Below are 19,543 nucleotides of genomic sequence, written 5' to 3'. Positions count from 1 at the left end.
TTAGCTTCTAGAGGGCCCTTAGACTGTAAGCTGTCTCAGGGATCAATATAAAAGCACATGATTATGTGTAATGCCCTGTGCAATATGTCTACATATAAAATGTACTGCTCTAAAGGAGATGTTTTTTCCCCAAGGAAATTGATCATATTCAAGCTTGCTTTCTCTTTTCTGAGATAAAAAGTTAGTACTGAAGGTCTCAGTGGGTTGTATGGCACCTAATATGGTGTTTTGAGCGCAATTCACACCATGGGCAATACCTTTAAATGACTCTTTTAAAAAAAAAATGGTATAATATAATTGACCAATCATGTTTTTTTGTTTTTAAGGTTACTAAATAATATCACATAATATAGTTATTTGATTTTATTTTAGTTAAGGACCACTGCAGATATAATATAAATATATATATGTTATATAACAAATGTTAAAAATAAAACAATAAAATAGTTATTTTGGTAATATTGAAAAAGAGGGGATTAAAACACCCAGCTTATTAAACCTTTACTATTTATAGTGTCTATCCTCATTTTAGTGCACAAACAAACATGCACCATTTTCCATCCTAACATATGATATATGTGGTGCGCTGCTCGTTACTGCATTAGCACAATGGTGGTGCCACTAAAAATTATTAGCATTGCAGTACACGCGTTGTCATGCTTTTACCGTACAATACTGCTACACATAGATCTCAGTGGAACTAAATGTTTTAATTATTCTCATTCTAATAAAAGAGGAAGGAGATGGCTGGTGTTCCTTATTACATAATGTCAGGTACTTTGTTGAGACATTTTGTTTATTGTATTGTGACATTTTATGTTTACTTGCCTATTGGAGCAGAGTTAGTCATTGATTAGGTCTGGATGATGTCAGGGTAACATATATAATAATAATACATTTGGTATATGTCATGAGGTAGGTGTGAGATTATCACACAGGTATTTGATGACGTAACAAGTCACTTGATCATACCAATCTTACTCCACCCCGCTGGCAGGTCAGCTGAAGCTGCCTTTCAAGTTTTACTGGTCAGGAAATGACAGGTGTCTGCTAGCAGAACGACTCTGTGTGCTTTTCTTCCTGGATCCTGATTTCTGTGTAGGATATTTTAGCTGAATGGCTTCTTTCTGACTTGGGACAAACACAAAATAACACAAAGTCATGAGTAAAATCACCAAATTTTTCAAGCCCTCTGCTGGCTCTGGGTCTTCCAAAAGCAGGAAAGGGGGACCCAGCGCCCAGGAGGCTTTGTTCAGACTACGAGAAACAGAGGACATGTTAACTAAGAAACAGGAATATTTGGAAAAGAAGATCGAACAGGAGCTGGCCACAGCCAAGAAGCACGGAACCAAAAATAAGAGAGGTGAGGAGGGTGGTCATCACCACCCGGCCAGGAACTTGTCTACTGTTTAACCCTAACTAAAAACTTTTACTTACAATGTTCTTTATGACTTGAAACTATGAACACTGAAACTATTTCCACTTTTTCAAAATCAGGTTGTAAAAAGTTTATTGTTTTAGTTTTAGTACAAATATTTTATTGGTGCCTAGAGCAAAGTTTGTGTGCTGTACGTAAAATGGCTGCCTTCGACTTAAAGCGGTGCCCATTTGACCCACGGTGGGGAAAATTAATGACTTGGTGCACTATTCATGCCTATCCAGAGACCTCTGTTGAATGGCAAAACTGTTGTGACACCCGAAAAATGATGGGCTAAGCAAAATGATATCATTAGATATTAATAAGCCTTCAATGTAATCTAATTGCTTATTGCATCTTGCTATTTATTTATGTTATAATATATGAGTTTCTGTATTTTTCTACTATGCCTATCCGCAATATTTTCTTCCCAACCCATACTGTTACTTTAATTAAATTCCATCTGGCTTGAACCTAATCATATTGGACTAGGATAGAGAAATTAGATTGTAAACTAATTCAGAGGTGGAGATTGATGTCATGGTTCAAGGTTCTATGGGACGTACTGTATAACAAGTCAGCACTTTATAAATAAGCAAAGTAATTACAATCCATGCCTATTTATAAACCACACCAGTTATGGAAATTTTGTTATTCTTATTCATTGCTTTCATAGAAATATCATGTTTTCCTAATAATTAGGAGTTTGTTACATCATATGTGGTTCAGCAGAAGGCACCTCATGCTCCTCCAAAAGTTATAATAATGGTCAGCCCTGGGCGGTTGTGTGGCTATTCACTACAAATTGCTAAACAACATGGGGGAACTGCTGTACATAGTGCAAGATGATCACAATTGTTCATCTTGAGCGACGTTCAGTCCTAAATTATACCTAAAGCTAAAAATATTTTTTTCACTTTGGATAGAGCAGAAAAAAATCGGCATCGGCCAAATATCTGGCGAAAATCTGCCGTGTGTACAGTCGGTGTCGTCCATCGTCCGAACGACCATCCTGCCGGATCCACGGACGATGAACGACAACCGATCCTAATGAAAGGGAAGGGGGAGAGCGCGCAGCAGGGTGCCGCTCCGTCGCTCTCCCCCTCCCCTCTCCATGAACGGTGCTGTATGTACAGCACCGTTCATGCATCGTGCAGTCCCTTGTCGTTGGAAAGGATCGTGAAAGATCCTTTCCAACGACAAAAATTGCAAGTGTGTACGCAGCTTAAGTTTGTAATATGGGAGCCAAGCTAATTTACAGATAAGGCAGTCAGTGACCTCTGACCCTCAGATGGCTGAAAAGTTAGGTTTGGATCTCATAAACTTTAATAAGTTTGCATACTTCCATAATTCCTGTTCATATATAAGCCAGTCATGACCATGTCTCAACTATGGCGAGAGACAAAACTTTTCTAAGCACACCACAACACTCAGGATTCTATTCTTAGGACTCAGCAGGAAAGGCGTGCCTTGTTTTGTTTTTTTGATGGCTTTGTGATTTCAGAAGTTATATTCTAGTTTGCTTTCTTCAGTCTCTGCTGGGAGAAGTATTGACCTTAGATGTTAGCTGTTCTGTTTGTGAATTTCTTCTAATGAATAATGGAATGCCTTAGTCAGAGAACACAATCCTGAGGTGAAATACTATCCTGAAAAAAGAGATGTTTTACTAGGAGATTACAAACCCAAAGCTCTGAAAAGATATGAAAACTGAGAAGCATTGGGTAGCCTTATATCTGCTAGGACTCCTATGGTGAATATTGTTATGAGTACAGACATGGCTGCTAAACATCTATTACAATAAATACAGCATCGTCTTGTGGCATAGACACATCTTCAGACAATATCAATTTTCTTATTGATCAAACTGTGCAAATGGCAGTTAATTAGAAATGATCTCTCATAAAGCAATTTATCAACAGAAAGAGAGCTGAAACACTTGTCAGGCTCTGCAGGTTTCTCCAGGTCCCACTGTCCTAACTGCCACCTCTGACAGCTTTGGCTGCAGATTTAGAATATCTCTTTAATAGCTAATGGTTAAAGTCTTGCTGAGATAAAAGTATCTTCAAAAGGATGTCATCTAACTGTCCTACACAGCATCTCACCTCTTATTTATGTTAGATTTATTTGTTTTTTTTGTACTTTTCTACTGATTGTATCCGCTCCTTCATCTTCCTCCAAGCCAAAAGCCTTCTGTCAGCTGGAGATGTGAAACATCTATTTAATAATATAATGTTATTATTAAGAGGAAGAAGAAGATGGGTAGGAAAGTTTGAAAAATGGGTTCTGAGTGCTTTTTTAAATGAGCAGAAAGTAGGAGTAAGCCAAATAGGATGAGGAAGACCATTCCAGAGTGTCGGGCGGCTCTAGAAAAGTCTTGGAGCCGTGCGTGTGATGAGGTTATGAGTGAGGAAGTCAGTGGAAGGTCATTGGAGGAGCAGAGAGAGCGGCTAGGGGAGTATTTTTCTACCAAGTCAGAAAGGTAGGTTGGCAAGAAATGTGGAGGGATTGAAGGCAAAGCACAGGAGCTTGAATTTGATTCTAAGGTGAAATGAAAGCCAGTGAAGAGAAATACAAAGAGATGCAGCAGAGGATGAGTAGTGGGAAGGATGGAGGAGTCTGGCTGCAGCATTCATAATAGATTGTAGAGGAGAAATAATACAGTGGTTTTCAACATGGGGAAACCTTGAAGCAACTTTTAGGTCCTCGAGGAACCCCTGCTGTACTATACTATTACTATATCTACAGATCACTGTACATTAGCATGGTAGTCAGTGGGAAGAATGCCTCTTACATTGCTGGCCATTTGGAAGAATGTCACCCTTACAGATAGCCAAGAAGAACATTGGTGTTGGTTAAACTGACCAGAGAGGCACAAATTACTCATTGCTCAAGGAACCCCTAGCAACCCCTGGAAGAACCCTGGTTGAGAAACACTGCTTTAATGGGTAAAGTAACTGTTGCTGAAAAAAAGTCACTTTTTAAAAGAGCGCTTCATACTTCTTTAAAGGGTACCAACTCGGCTAATCAGGACTTTTTGCATTAATAATTCTTTAGCATTTAAAACACTTGTGTATGTGTCAAATGCCTGTTCCCCTGCAGTGTGCTGTGGGTTCTTCTGTTCTCTACATCATTATTATGTCCTCTTGTAAAGTTATGGGCAGCAGATGTGACATGAAAGCAACTATTTTTTTGGAGACTTGTAAAGTTTATAGACTAATTAGTCTTCTTAAAGTGAACTGTGTTCCCAGATCCATATTGCAGGCTCATCTGATACTGAGACTCTTTTTTAATGTCAACCATATATTCCATGATTGATAACAACAAATGTCAACATATTTAGGATATCTAGGTATAAGATATGGCATGTAATCACTTTGAAGAACCTCACAGCCTCACAACCTCTGCAGTACAGTAGAAATCTTGTATCTACATGAGGAGAGGAGGAGGAGACAGCTATAAACGGGTTTCTGAATGTAAAAAGTCAAGTTGCAAAGGTTATATGTATACTTTAAACAATTATTTGTAGTATTTATATAGCGCCAACAAACTACGCAGGGCTGTACCAAGTCCATAGTTATGTCAATAACGTCCCTCAAAGGAGCTCACAACAACAATGTCCCTACCATAGTTATATGTCTTTATTACAGTCCAAGGGCAATTTGGGAGGAAGCCAATTAACCCAAGTGCATGTTTTTTGGAATGTGGAAGAAAACCAGAGTACCCGGAGGAAAGCCACACAAACACGGGGAGAACATACAAACTCCATGCAGATGGAGTCATGGCTGAGGTTTGAACCTGGGACCCAGCACTGCAAAGGCCAGAATGCTAACCACTGAGCCAACATGCTGCCCTATCAACATGACTCTTTAAAAATGTTATTGTCTAATTTTTAGTTTAGTTAAATAGTTTAGTTTGCTTAATCTTGACATCACCAAAGTGCACTTATGCACTTTTCATGCCACCTACAATGTATGAATGATGATGGTCACACGGTCCATTGAAAATAGCCCATGCTAGATTAATGAGGAAAATCTCTCAGTAGAGGATGATTGTTGATTTGATATCATTGTTAATTTGATAATTTGTTGTTTTAGGAATATAATGTAAGTTTAGTTTATTTATTTATTTTTCTGTAGCAGTTCTGTAAATCCATTTTGATGTATTTTCATTGTCGTTGAAATTGAGAGCTGGAAAAGATTTTACAAATGACATGTTTTGATATAGTTTTTTTTTTTTTACACTTGGCTGTCTTTACAAGTATACATCTATAGTGCAAATTGCAGTCTCTGTAACATCTCATACACAGAGAATTCATTGTGTTCATTTTGGAGTTATTGATGTGGCATATCTCAGCTAACTGGGGATGTTTATCTATAATGTGTAAAGGTTAGTGGAGCTTTCATATATAAGTGCCCATCAGATCACTGAGAAAATCAAGTATGACCAGCTGTTTGGCATTCATAGTGTCACAGCGCCAGGACCCTCTAGTTATGTCTGCCTGACCTGGGCAAAGGTAGAATGCTGCACACTTAAAGTGAAATATGTGCTCTCTTAACACATCTCTTTAAAACCAGAAAATAAAATTTACAAGGGCAAAAATCCAACTGTTATCTATGTAGAAGCATAGCTCAGCCCTTTTTGACATGCATATAAATGTTTTGTGTGTTTATGCATATAAAAGGTAAATTAAGACAATAGTTTGGACAGATCTTATTTATCATTGTTTTAAAGTTTTATTTTAGTAGGGCATGAAACAAGAACATGGAAGACATATCTTTACTCATGGGAATAGAAAGAACTCAACCAACATAGATTGTGTGATCCTCAGGCCTTTGCAGACAGCAGTCTGTTTCCCTTGCCCAGGTGCTTACTGCTTAGGCCAGGTAAAATATTTAGGTTGGATTCCAGTGGTGAAATTACTTTTTACATTTTTTACATTTATTTCTTTCCCCACTGCCTTGGTTTTTCTATGTTGTCCATACCTTTTCCCTCTGATTTTTATGTATGGACATGATCAAAGCTTTCTAAACGTCAGATGATTGTCACAAACAGTTGTGCTTGTCTTGAACGAAAAGCTGACATGTGTACAGTGGGCCTCATTTAATAATGCTCTCCTAGGCTGGAGAGGATACTCTTTCATCAGTGAAGCTAGGTGATCCAGCAAACCTGGAATGGATCAGGTCCAGGAATGAAAACATTTCCTAACAAATACCATATGACTTTTAAGAAATTCATTCCAGGTTTGCTGGATCACCCAGCCTTACTGATGAAAGTGTATCCTCTCCAGCCTTGGAGAGCTTCAATAAATCAGGCCCAATGTGTTTTCACAGGGAGTCACAAAGGTGAGAATGGTCATATTACGTCAATCACATTTAACTGAAAAAATGTAAGCTGGAGACAAAAAGGGAGACCCTGATTGGTGACTATATTGTACCGGTAGTATTAATATCACTTAAATAAAGCCAAGCTTCCCTGTTTGGTAATATTTGCTATGCTTCTATTCACTGTTACCCTCATGAGAGTCTTTCAAGTTTTGTTGGTGACATTTTTCAAAATGTGTCACTAATGCACTTCCTTCTGTGATCTCCTTCCTGTCTATTGTACCTGTATTGTCACATCAATGTCACTAACTGTCATTTTTTGTTATGTTTGACAATACATTTACATTTTACAATACCACTTTGTTTTTGGAGTCAAAGATACGCATTAAACAACAACAACTTGAGAAGGACATTATAGAACATCATGTATTTATTTAATATTATTACTATTATATTCCAGAAGAATAGAAGTAACACACAAATCTATCATACTCCTTTTTGTTTATGTTGATAATCTAGTAATCTAACCACTTGCTTGCTTATGATGTAGGATATGCATTCCCAAACACTTCCACTTTATGCCACTTGCTGTTGATCACATACTGTAAGGTCTTCATTTGGTCAGTAAAAACTTCTTCATGAATAAATTACAGTACACGGTCAAAAGCCAAAGTCCTACTAATTAATGCTTTTATATTCCTTCTTGAACTTCACCATTGAGATGTGTTGTCTATATGTGTTGTTTATCCACTTTCCTACCAACTTCCCTACTGTTTTTGTCAGAGGAGTGTTTGCATTGTATTATTATGCATATTCAAGACAATACACAGAATCATAAAAAATAATATTAGTACAAAGTTTCTTCCAGCCACCAGCTGAAATAAAACCCAGCTATAAATCCCAAAAACTGTGTAAAATATTCTCTGAAATGTGAATGCAGTAGGATATAGAAAATTTAGATTAGTGTTTCTCAACCAGGATTCTGTAGAACCCTAGAGTTCTTTCAGAGGTTGTTGGGGGTTCCATGAGCAATAGGCAAATTGTGTGATACAATTTCCAACGAAGACTTTTTAAAGGAAGACCATTTGTTATATTTGTCACAAACTGCACCTCCCTGGGCAGTTTAACTTACACCAATGATCTTTTTGGCTACCTGTAAGGGTGACATTCTACCCACAGAAAACCAGGCTAATATACTGTGACCTGTGGATATATTAATTATAGAAGGAGTTCCCTAAACACCTTAAACTTATTTCACAGGCCGCCCTTTGTTAAAAAGGTTGAAAAGGCTGACTTAGATCAAGTCAATTTTAGTAAACTCTCTGACTTTATCGCAGTTGGAAAAGCATTGCAGCTTACTTATTGCTTGGGAATCATTCTTATAAAATGTCAGTTTGCTCAGTGACATCACTGCATGTGTTTTTATAGTTAGGTGAAAGTCATTGTAATAGAAAGGTGTGTTGAAGTCACAGTGTTATAAAATTTCACAAACACACCCACTAGTCAGAACAAATTTACAGACTAGACTACCTGCTTCCTGCACTCCACCCTTGACTGTTCCTAAAGTACCTAAAATACAATACAAAAAATCACAATAATTATGACACTCTTGCTTATCCCTAGATGTTACATAGTTCTCAACCACCCCTTATTGGAAACCAGATCCTTCTATAACTCTTTTCTCTTCATTTGTTTATCTGATGCATTGACCTTTTCAAGAAAATACGTTAACACTATTGCATTTTTATTTTGTGATAATGTCTTCATGATCTGTATAATAGGGGGTATTGTAGAGAGGTATCCTTTACCGACATACTTTGTGCTAAAAGGTAATCCTCTTTTTCATCTTTCTCACCTCAGTAAGCTGGGCGGTATGCTGTTCTTTTGATATAGCCTTTATTTTCTTATTTTATATTCTGTTGATTTACGGATGTATGATATATTTAAGGTAATGTTTAGAATCACTTAAAACTGATTTTAGACATGTATTTACACCTAAAGGCTTCTTTATAAAGCACTGAATCTGACATTCCTAGAAACATTCCCTGAAGGAGAGTCAATAGCTGCCATTGAAACACATGGACCTGGTGGATTCTCCACCAGAAAATGTTTCACGGAGAGTCAGATCCACAGCTTTATAAATAAACCCCATATAGTCCTTCAATATTGTCCAGATTTGGAAGAAGCAATTGTCTGGTAGTCAAAAAACATAACAAAGAATTGTCAAACCTCTTGAAAAGTATGTCCCATTTATTTATATAGGAAGAAGCATGGAAGAGGATAGCTATGGATGTATTTAGATTTAGCTTTGCTTTAAAGCATGCTTTACCTTAAAACAAATATAATACATTGCAGCATAGAGGTCCCTGGATGCATTAGTTTTCTTTGCATGGCCTTTTTTCACTTTATTTTCACCCAGTGAACCTTTCAGTAACGCATATCCTGCCATAAAGTGACAACGTTCCCTCACAATATAGTATCTTTAAAGTCTGTCACCCAGGATTTGGACTAAAATGCCCTCTTCCTCTCAATTACAGAAAGGGGAGATGTTCTGTAGCTCACAGAAGAAAACTAGAAAGGATTATAACATTTAGATTTTCGTTCAGTGCACAGGAAGTCTCCAATTTTTAGCAGGATCATCAGATGTTTTGTGTACTTGCATAAAAAGCATGTAGCCTGGAAAAAATAAAATGTATGTGGCCACTACATTGGATGACCCATGAGCTGCAATACATTACAATTCTAAAGAATTATAAATGTTGCAGTAGATGGTCGGACACATTTAATGTACTGGTCTAAATAAGCCTCCTTCTTTTTCTTTCCTTAGCTGCTCTACAAGCTTTAAAGAGAAAAAAGAGATTAGAGAAGCAGTTGACGCAGATTGATGGCACCCTGTCCACCATCGAGTTCCAGAGAGAGGCACTAGAAAACTCCCACACCAACACTGAGGTGCTGAAAAACATGGGCTATGCTGCCAAGGCCATGAAATCAGTACACCAAAACATGTAAGTAACTCCTGGTTATGGTAATAATTGTCTGGCAATGGTTTATAACATAATGACATCCTAAAGACAGCATTGTGCAGACATAGCTTAGTAAACTGGATAACATTGACTGGAGGAAACAGTAGTATCATTGCTCAAAGCGGTGAAGTGAAGGAAAATCTACTCCAATCTCAAACAAGTCAAACTAGATGTCCCAATAATTAGTGGATACAGAAATAAAGGACATTGAATGTGCCTTCATCTTGGCCTTGTTCTTCACCTTTCGAGCTCTCCATGATCTGTGGCTGTCTATCATGGTAATGGACCAATGGGGAAGGGAGAAGCAGGAAACTTCACAACTTCAGCTGCTTTTATCTCTGCTATATATCTACTTGAATCTGATTAGTAATTTTATGTGATTTTTGCTAAAAGTCACCTTTACTTATTTTTCATCATATATTAAGGTAAAATTGCAAGTTTCTGAAAAGGTTACAATGAAGGCAGATTTCACCGCCATGATCTATGAAAGAGTATGAGCAGCAGATTGAAATTTAAGTTTTGGGTGGACTTACTCCTTACATTTTAATTGTTTATTTAAAGCTGAAGTTTCTAAGCCACACTGTAAAAAGTTTACGTAAAGTAAAACTAAAAAAAATAGGCACCCAATTACCACTAGGATGACATGTACAATCTAAGCAATATCTGTACTCTTCCATATTTTCAGACTTTTAGCAGATGGATATGAATATAGCATGCTGTATGGATTTAGTAAAGGGTAATTGAAGTTTCAACAGAAAGTGTTAATAGTTTACTTTTCAGCCTGCTAGTAAAACAATAACCTATGCTGATAAAAAGCTGATTACATAAGGCTTTGTGTTTAGGTGTAATGTGCAGGAGCCATTCAGTGTGTATGATAAGGACAGAAGTGACTAATGATTCTTTAGATGGGACTAAACACATTTTAGATTTTTACACACAGTATTTATATGGCACCATCATTTTACACAGCACTGTACAAAGTCCATAGTCAGGTCACTAGCTGTCCCTCAAAGGGAATGTCATTAACACAGGCTAAGGACAAATTGGGGAAAGCCAATTAACTTAGATGTATGGTTTTGGAATGAAACCGGAGTACCCAGAGGAAACCTACGCAAACACAGGAAGAACCTGCAAACTCCATGCAGATAGTGTCCCAGCCGAGATTTGACCCTGGGACCCAGTGCTGCAAAGGTCAGAGTGCTACCTCTGAGCCACTGTGCTGCCCTGTGACCTGGAGCTATTGCAAAGCTCAGCATACACCTACAAGAAGTTATCAAAACCAGATCATATAGCCCTAGGCAGATTTCAGTAGCATGCTCTTTTGATCACCTTTATTTTGCCATCTCCATGATCACAGATCTTTGTTGTTCTTCATTACTCTTCATTGCAACTTTCAGGGGCAGACATACCATTAATGCAGACATGCAGCTACACAAGGTTCTTCTGGGATTTAAGGGTCCACTGCAAACCTAGAGTATCTAGGCCCACTACATCTGTGCTGGATCCCCTGCCAATGTCTCATAGACCCAGCTCAGTTAGTATATATAGTCCACCCATTTGTCTTTCAGGGCCACTGGCCAGCTTGTTGCAGAATCTAAAATTTTCAAGCCTTGTATAGATGCTTACTAATTGTTGCACAAAACAATTGTTAGAAAGTTTTACAAACCATCGCTGTACAGACATGGTGCTTGGCCTGTTTACTTTTAGAGAGAGGAGAAGGATGGGCAGACAGTTCTCTGCTGTGGGGACTACAATAGTCCCCATTATCAGTCATGATGTGGCATGGCAATTTGCTAAATGGCCTGTTGGAAAACCTGTATTGATAACAGCTTTTCACTCAACAATTAGGAACATTGACCTTTATTCTTCCTTCCAAGTGGGAAGAGGCAAGGGGATTCTTATCATGGTACAATACTGGCAGAGGAATCCCTGCCTAGAGGGAAGTCTTGGGGTAAAGGAGAGATACAACCTTTTTTCCCCAAAATTGCACTTCTGATGTCATCCAAAATATTAGCAGCACAAATGGGATTTACTGGTAGCAAACTAATGGTTGCTAAGACTTTATATAAAAGTATTAAAATATTAATTTTCTATTCTATAATTTAGGACTGTTAATACAGCTTAATAAAATAAATCTTTAATAACAGCTTTCTTTCAGAATAAGCTGAAAAATATTTATTTGCAAAAAGATTAAGGTGTTTATGTCTAGACAGTTTATACATAAAGTAACACAATGCCAGTTAGTCCACGGGGATATATAATAGGCGGGAGATGCAGCTAGTTAGTGTCCCAAGTTTAAATTGATGTAAAACACGATCTTAAAAGAGCTCAATACACTCAACTACAGGGATAACATTTTCTTTTGTGGTCATGCTATTCAATAACTCTGCAGGTTCTACTGATTTCAGAGGAAAGAATTCATAGCTTGTATCCGCTATCAATTCAGACAAGTTCTGCAATTATGATCTGTTTATTGTGTGCTCCCTATAACACTTACACTACATATTTATACCCAGGCGTCCTACAATCAAATACCTACTAATTTCTGTGCTACTTTTCTGATCAGCCTGCATCCTGCAGGTACTCTAGCACAAAGCTGACAGCAAGTACAAACTATCTATTTATCTCTGCTATTAAACATAGATTGTTGTTATAAAAAGAAATTAAAGGAAACCATAAAAGTATGTTGGATGTAAAGGAAACAGGTTTCTTCAAGGAAATTTACTTCCTTTTTTTCTCTCTTTGATCAGTTCAAAAGAAACCTAGGGTGCTCTAAAACATATGATTTTTCTTTTGTACTTCTCTAGCCAGGGAATGGAGCTGTACACTAGATTCAAACTGTGGAAGTTGTGCACAAAACAGGCAAGCACACGGCAAATAACTAGTCCCCAGTTTTAAGGAAAGGACAAGAGAAGATAGGCTTTTTAGTGGCACCATGGAGGTAATTATGTATAAAATCAATATAATTTTAATTAAGGTACAAGAAACTTTAAAATAGTAATAAAACAATGTAACAAAATGGCATAATAGGGTACTCTATCCACACTTTATTAGTTGATAAAGAAATTTATAGACTTGCATATAGATCATGAATCAGAGGACAGGGTCTCAACCCGATGCGTTTCGCCCAGATGGGCTTCCTTAGGGGATACAGAGACCCCAGGATATAATATAGTGTTGCATTTATGCCAGATCACTAATAGTGGGATGTCAATAATTGATGTAACAATTGCAGAAGCGTTAGGGTGCTTTGCATCTCTAAAGTAAAACCTTGATGGTTTGTCTGAGGTTTCCGTCCAAACGGAGCCGCGGAAGCCGTCCAAGCCTCTGTTTGGATGGCTGCCGCGGGTCCCCCCCCCCCCCTAAAATTGTATGGTTTTGCCTCATCAGAATCCTGCACTTTAGGATTTATGCACTCATACTCTGCTCCCTTCTATTCCTGTACGTTGGTTTCAAACATAGATTATCAGACTCTAGCAAGTTACCCATTGACATTTATTACTATACATGGTCAAGTGATGGTTCACAGGAACAGTGAACCTCTAACTTATTGATATTTGATAAAAAATTACATATACTCTATTATACTATTTTCCCTTACATTAACACTCTTAGACAGTAGGAAACTTCAAATACACCATCAAGATTTTACTTCAGAGACCAAAGCACCCAAACGCTTCTGTGATTGTTACATCAATTATTGACATCCCACTATTATTGATCTTGGATAAATCCAACACAATATTATTTCCTAGGGTATCCCATGAGGAAGCTCATCTGGGCGAAACGCGTCGGGTTAAGACCCCATCTTCTGATTCATGATCTATATGCATGTCTGTAAATTTCCTAATCAACTAATATAGTGTGAATAGAGTACCCTATTATGCCATTTTGTAACATTGTTTTATTACTTTTTTAAATTTTTTGTACCTTAATAAAAATGTATTGATTTTATACATAATTACCTCCATGGTGCCATGGTGCCACTAAAAAAGCCAATCTTCTCTCTTCCTTTCCTTAAAGTATAGTCCAATTGTTGGACAAAGGCTTTGGCACCAAACCAATTGATTGGGACAATACATTTATAGTGTGTAATTGATGCACGGCTAGCTATACACAGAATACTACTACTTTAGTCCCCAGTTTTGTCTGTGTGCTTCCTGCCGCTGATATTTTCCTCATTACTGACTTACCATACCTTGCACCATATTTCTGGTTATGGAGGTGGTTAGTGTAGTAGAGGAGCATAGCTATGCATTATTTTATCAGAGCTGCCCCTCTCATGACTGGTAATTTAATAACTGATAGGGTTATGATACTTGGCAATAAGAGAGGTGAGAACATCACAGATCCATAGAAATGATTAAGCAGAATGAAGTCTTACAGGTCCCAAAGTACTCTCTGATAAAAGTAATGGGTAAGCAAGACAGTAGTGACACCCCCAAATCTCACTCCAAATCTCTTGAGACTAATTGCTATGCAACAGTACCTTCAATATTCTCACACCGAGGATATACAGCTATAAGGCTACAGAACAGAAGTGCCTAGGAAAAGTCACATGCTTGGAAGTCCATTGCTTCAGCAGTTATTTAGGACAAAATGTAGATATTTAGTGGTACAATTAACATTTCTATATATCTTATAGTATATTTTATTGTGTTCAGGCCCACTCAATAGTGGAAGCAGCCAACAGTGGGCCGCTGTGCAGAACTGTCCAGTGGCTTCTCCCCTTACATCCCACCATATTGAGAAGCTAAGCAAAAATTCTTGAACAGTCCTGAGAGGAAGAAGCGGCCAGTGCAGGGACTGCTGGAATCATTTTTCCACCTGCAACAGACGGGGGGTGCACACATTGCTTCCTTAGCTTGGCACCCAGGGATGGATAGCTGGGCCATGTGAATATGGTTCTGGGGCTGTGCAAACCAGACACGAGTAAAGAAGTGTGGGCATGCAGGTAGATATAGGACTGTGCAAGCTAATGTGGAGGCCCCTGCTGGCTGGGGAATGTCCAGGGCTCTAGTGACACACATTCCACAAGGCTATATCTGCCCCTGGATCCACATTATCTGTTTGACATGACCCATTTTTAACACAATGTACTACAACATGCCACAATGTGGAGTGTTGCCTGCTATTGTAGCAGTGCATTTTTTCCAAAAAAAATAGGCACCACAAAGCATCATGGCTGTACCACAATATAGCAGCTCACTGTAATGCATAAGTATAGATGGGTCCTCATTAGAGATACCAATCAGATCAAAACAAATGGCATTTCCCATATTTCTAGAATCTTACCTAGGTGAGCTGAATGGCAGATGCCAAAAAGAAGCCAAGTCATAAACAGGAAAATAGATTGAAACTTTACAAGTACAATCTGGCAGGTCAGGATACAAACACCCATTAAGCTGGGAGCCTAAACACCAATTGAAGCCAGGTGTGCACCTGCTGCATGACAACATGTTTAATATGATCTACCAATAGCGGTAACAAGCTTCTAAATACGTCAGGTATGAACTCTTGAATGAATGATTGCAAGAGATTTAATGGTTGCATGATGATCAGTACAAATGCACACAGCTCTAAAGCTGTATCTGATTAATTCACTTTAAATGTTGTACATAGCTAAGACCCTGGGCAATATTGTGCATCTAAAGCTCAAACATTTCATTGTTTATATTGTTGTAGCTGTCAGGGAGATTTTCCTCTGTAGTTGTCCTAATGACTGCTGTCCGGAAGTTAAAAACAAAAGGATGTTAAAAGATAGTTAATTGGTAAATGTTCTGATCAGGTAATTGTAACTTGTAGTTTACCAAACAGATGGAAAGTAAAAAGCAATAAAACAAAACAGGTTCAAGGTGCAGAGACTGATTATGCTGCACAAACACGGAATATTCTCAGCAATGTCTCTGTGACTCATTCAGAGTAACAAAGTTGCATACAAAAGTATCTGTAGAATTTTCCGGAGAAGTTCAGAGGAGTTCTAGAAATAAACATTTACACTAGAAGGGATCCAAGGACAAAGGACCATCCACCCCCCCAAAAAAAAAAAATACGTTTGGGAAAGGGCTAAAGTAGCTGGGTCTTCTTATGAAGCTGGGAGCTAATTAGCCCCCAGGCTGACCATTCATTAGTTCTAATAGGATAGGCCCTCTATATCTTGTTACACGTTAATTTGGAGTATCACTGGACAAAAACTCTTTAAACTGGAGCACAGTATAATCTGCAAATGTTTGTTCCGTAAATTGTGTTTTTTCAGTGGCCGTTACCAGTTGACAATATGCTTTTTCTATTCTAAGGGATGTCAATAAGATTGATGACCTAATGCAGGATATTCATGAACAGCAAGATGTTGCGCAAGAAATTTCTGAAGCCATTTCTCGACCAATGGGTATTGGTGATGAGTTTGATGAGGTAGGTAGTTACTAGCATAAATACTTCACATCTTACAGTATACTGGTATGGGCTTTTGTTGATGGGCTTTTGTTTGCTTCCATTAGGATTTTAATAATTGAGAAGGAGGTGAACTACAGGTTCATTGGACCTGGCAATGAATTCTAAAGCTCTAAGCTCAAAAGAGACTTTAGGTGATGTCAAACTGATCAAATGACACAACACCAAAACCCATCAACACGGGCTTATATAATTTGGTATACAAGCATAATAATATATTGTATGTATATACAGTTTGTTGTTTTAGAGTTCTTCACTCTGTCTGTTAATCTTTCAGGATGAGTTATTGGCAGAATTAGAAGAGCTGGAACAGGATGAACTCAACAAACACATGGCCAGTGTCACATTGCCCAGTGTGCCATCTCACAAACTTCCTGCCCGGCCAGGTATACTATATTCTGAATGTCTGAGATTAGTCATGTAATCATCTTTACCCTAGTGATCAAAAATTAGTGCTTGTTTAACCCTGCATAATTCCATATATGATAATGTTGCTTTAAATATTCTTTGTCAATGCATCCAAAACAAAGATACCGGTTTATCAACATTTATTGTATTTTACATTTCACATAGACCTACCCCCAGTCAAGAACTTTACAGCTGTATACATTTCATATGCCTACAATGTTTACCCTTTTAAGCAATACTTAGTGTGGCTTAATATCCTTTAAACAGTGGTCCCCAACCTTTTGAGGCGTGCGGACCACTAAATGCACGGACTCCAGATCATTCATGGGCAAATCGTTCATGTGCAAAGGAGCCGTGTGACACTCACAGTGATGTCATGATGGCAGAACCCACCCACTCTCTCATCGCAGGTCTGAGGGTGCGATAGGAGAGTGGGTGGATTGTGTCCAGAGAAACAACCTGCCCATGGCCCTGAGCCTGCAATGACGTGGTCCACGGCTCAGGCTGGTGCATCCCCCCAGGTGGGTGCATCGGCCAGAGCTGCACGCCACCTGTTAGATGGCGGGGTTGGGGACCCCTGCTTTTAAATATTTACTGCTAGCCAAACTTATTGTGTAGTATCACTATAAATATATAGTACAATGTCAAAAGCCAAAATGGTCACTAAACCCATAATAATATAATAATGCCAATGGACAGAATAACTTTGTAGGTTCTTGAGTCTGCTGGAGATTCCCATGAAATTGTGGCACCTGAGCTCCCAAGTTGTTTTTTTCACATAGTCACATAGAATCACCTTCTCTATCACAACTCCTATCATTGTTGTCCACGGGAAAACCATTATGTTCATGTAGAAGAAAAACACATACTTTTTTTTACCCTCTCAGGGTAGCTAAATAAAAATTCTGAATAAAAACATTGTTCTTTAAGTTTTTGATAAGTTGGCCATTCATCAATTTGTCACCAATTTGTCACAGGTACAAGAAGTCACAAGCAATTGATTTAATATTGATTCCAATATCAGCCAATAGATCACAGTTTTTGACTGAAATTAGGATTTTTCAAAAATGATCTATTACAAATGGAAATGTAATAGATCTGTTTTAAGAACAGTTGTCTGATACATAAGCAGAGATTTGTTCAATTAATCAGAAATTTTGCCATGGCCAGTCAATTTGCCAGTGTTGGAATCAATCAAAAGTTCAGTAATTCGATCAAAAAGAGGGCCTGTGGCTCAGCATTCTTATTCTTCTTCAATGTGACTGTTTTATTCTCATTAAATGAACATACGACTATTTATAATATTCTGTTACTTACACAGCACAGGTTTATTAACTGACTTTGTTTTGTTTGTCCATAGCATCATCACGGAAGAGGGTGGAGGATGAGGATGACATGAAGATGTTGGCTGCTTGGGCTAACTAAAAGAACATTTTCTATTGTTTATAGAGATTTGTAAATTATGATTATGTATTATATGATTATTATATGTACAGACCAAGGATCATGAATGTGTACGTCAATTTTTACTGTGCTACAATAAGCAAAGATTACTGAAACTCAACCAGCTAAACCCCAACATGCATTCAAAATACCAAAAGAATGAGACTGAGTTAAAGACAAATTGATAACACATTGGTTAGGCTTACTCGACTGGGATTTTTTTTCTAAATTGTATAAAGTGCAAGCAGCTTTTCCAAAATGCTCCTGTAGTATTACAATGATCACTATAACACACACTGTAGCAGCTGACCCTACCAATAGCCTTCCTTAAGGATTGTTTGACCAAAACTTGTGCACCAAAATATTGCCATACAGAAGAAAAGTAAGCATATTTCTGGAGTGTTCTTCAGTCAAGGTCAAACTGGCTTTCGCCAGGGCCCCCACTTTATATTTGCCCAGGGCCCCTTTATGTCTAAAGCTGTCCCTTGCTGCAATGATCACTGTGTATATATATATATATATATATATATATATATATATATATATATATAGACTGTACTGTGCTGTTGCATATATTTTGAAACTGAATAGACAGATATACAAATTCTTTGCAAGTAAAACAGCTCCCTTTATATGTATCTCATTTGTATTTAGCCATTTAATTAGGATTCAGCTTTAAAAAGAAAGAATAGTGTATTTTTATTGAGAATATATTTTTAGTGATTTGAATGTTTACTTTAATTGTTGATGTAGTTGGAGTAAATATTAACCTCCCTTTTACCTACAAACCACCCCCCCCCCGCTAACCTATCCATCACTTATCAGCCAATCATGTTCCTTGCCAGTGATAGTTCCGTGTCTTGCAGATGCGCCCAGAATGGCTGGTCCACCACAGACCCCCAGCAATCAGTTAGTAAACGTCTTTTCGACAGCATGCATAAATAATGTAAATTACCTGTTAAGAAAATATAAAACTGTACATAAGTTATGCACTTTGGTTGTATTTTGTAATAGCTTTTCTCTTTATTGCTTAAAATAAAAATACTGCTGTGTTTATGATTTACAGCAACTGCTCGGATATTAGCCATTTGGGGTTTCCTGAATTCAGAAATAAAATGAAATATCAGTCCAACTCATTCATTCTGTGCAGAAAGTCCTTGGATCTAGAGTGATTTATGATCCTGGGGCAATGGCTAACAGTACCATTGTAATAGTGGCCAGACAAAATTTGCAAGATGACAAAATAAATATGGAAAAGTTTTTTTTTCATTGTTCAGATTTCATATATCAACACTAACCTCTGGGGAGATTATTTGTTTGGGTCTCATGAAAGACCCTTTACCCAATTTACTTAATATGTAACTAAATCTTTACGTTCTCAATTCCTATTGTTATTACAGTAAACATTTACATAGTACTAGACCTCAGTAAAATGTTTAGGTGTTACCTAAAGGTGTATAGACCTATTCACACCATATCCA

At 37.7% G+C, this 19,543-nt stretch overlaps 1 protein-coding gene across 1 annotated transcript; it reads left to right on the top strand.

Moving 5' to 3' along the window:
* Positions 1-841: 841 nt before the first annotated feature.
* Positions 842-19,198, top strand: CHMP4C (charged multivesicular body protein 4C). The gene is made up of 5 exons (XM_072410997.1): positions 842-1,363; positions 9,566-9,743; positions 16,058-16,172; positions 16,489-16,597; positions 17,980-19,198. The coding sequence occupies exons 1-5, from the start codon at positions 1,162-1,164 to the stop codon at positions 18,042-18,044; spliced, it is 669 nt and encodes a 222-aa protein (XP_072267098.1). The 5' UTR covers positions 842-1,161; the 3' UTR covers positions 18,045-19,198.
* The last annotated feature ends 345 nt before the right edge of the window (positions 19,199-19,543 follow it).

Source organism: Pyxicephalus adspersus, chromosome 5, assembly GCF_032062135.1.
Source record: "Pyxicephalus adspersus chromosome 5, UCB_Pads_2.0, whole genome shotgun sequence".
NCBI classification, from domain to species: Eukaryota; Metazoa; Chordata; class Amphibia; order Anura; family Pyxicephalidae; genus Pyxicephalus; species Pyxicephalus adspersus.
This window is presented reverse-complemented; position numbering and strand designations above follow the sequence as displayed.

Bases quoted from the DNA above. Each gene is read 5' to 3' on its own strand.
- CHMP4C (XM_072410997.1), top strand. From the start codon at position 1,162: ATGAGTAAAATCACCAAATTTTTCAAGCCCTCTGCTGGCTCTGGGTCT. The intron at 9,744-16,057 runs GTAAGTAACTCC...TTCTATTCTAAG, and splicing joins AAATCAGTACACCAAAACAT to GGATGTCAATAAGATTGATG. The intron at 16,598-17,979 runs GTATACTATATT...GTTTGTCCATAG, and splicing joins CAAACTTCCTGCCCGGCCAG to CATCATCACGGAAGAGGGTG.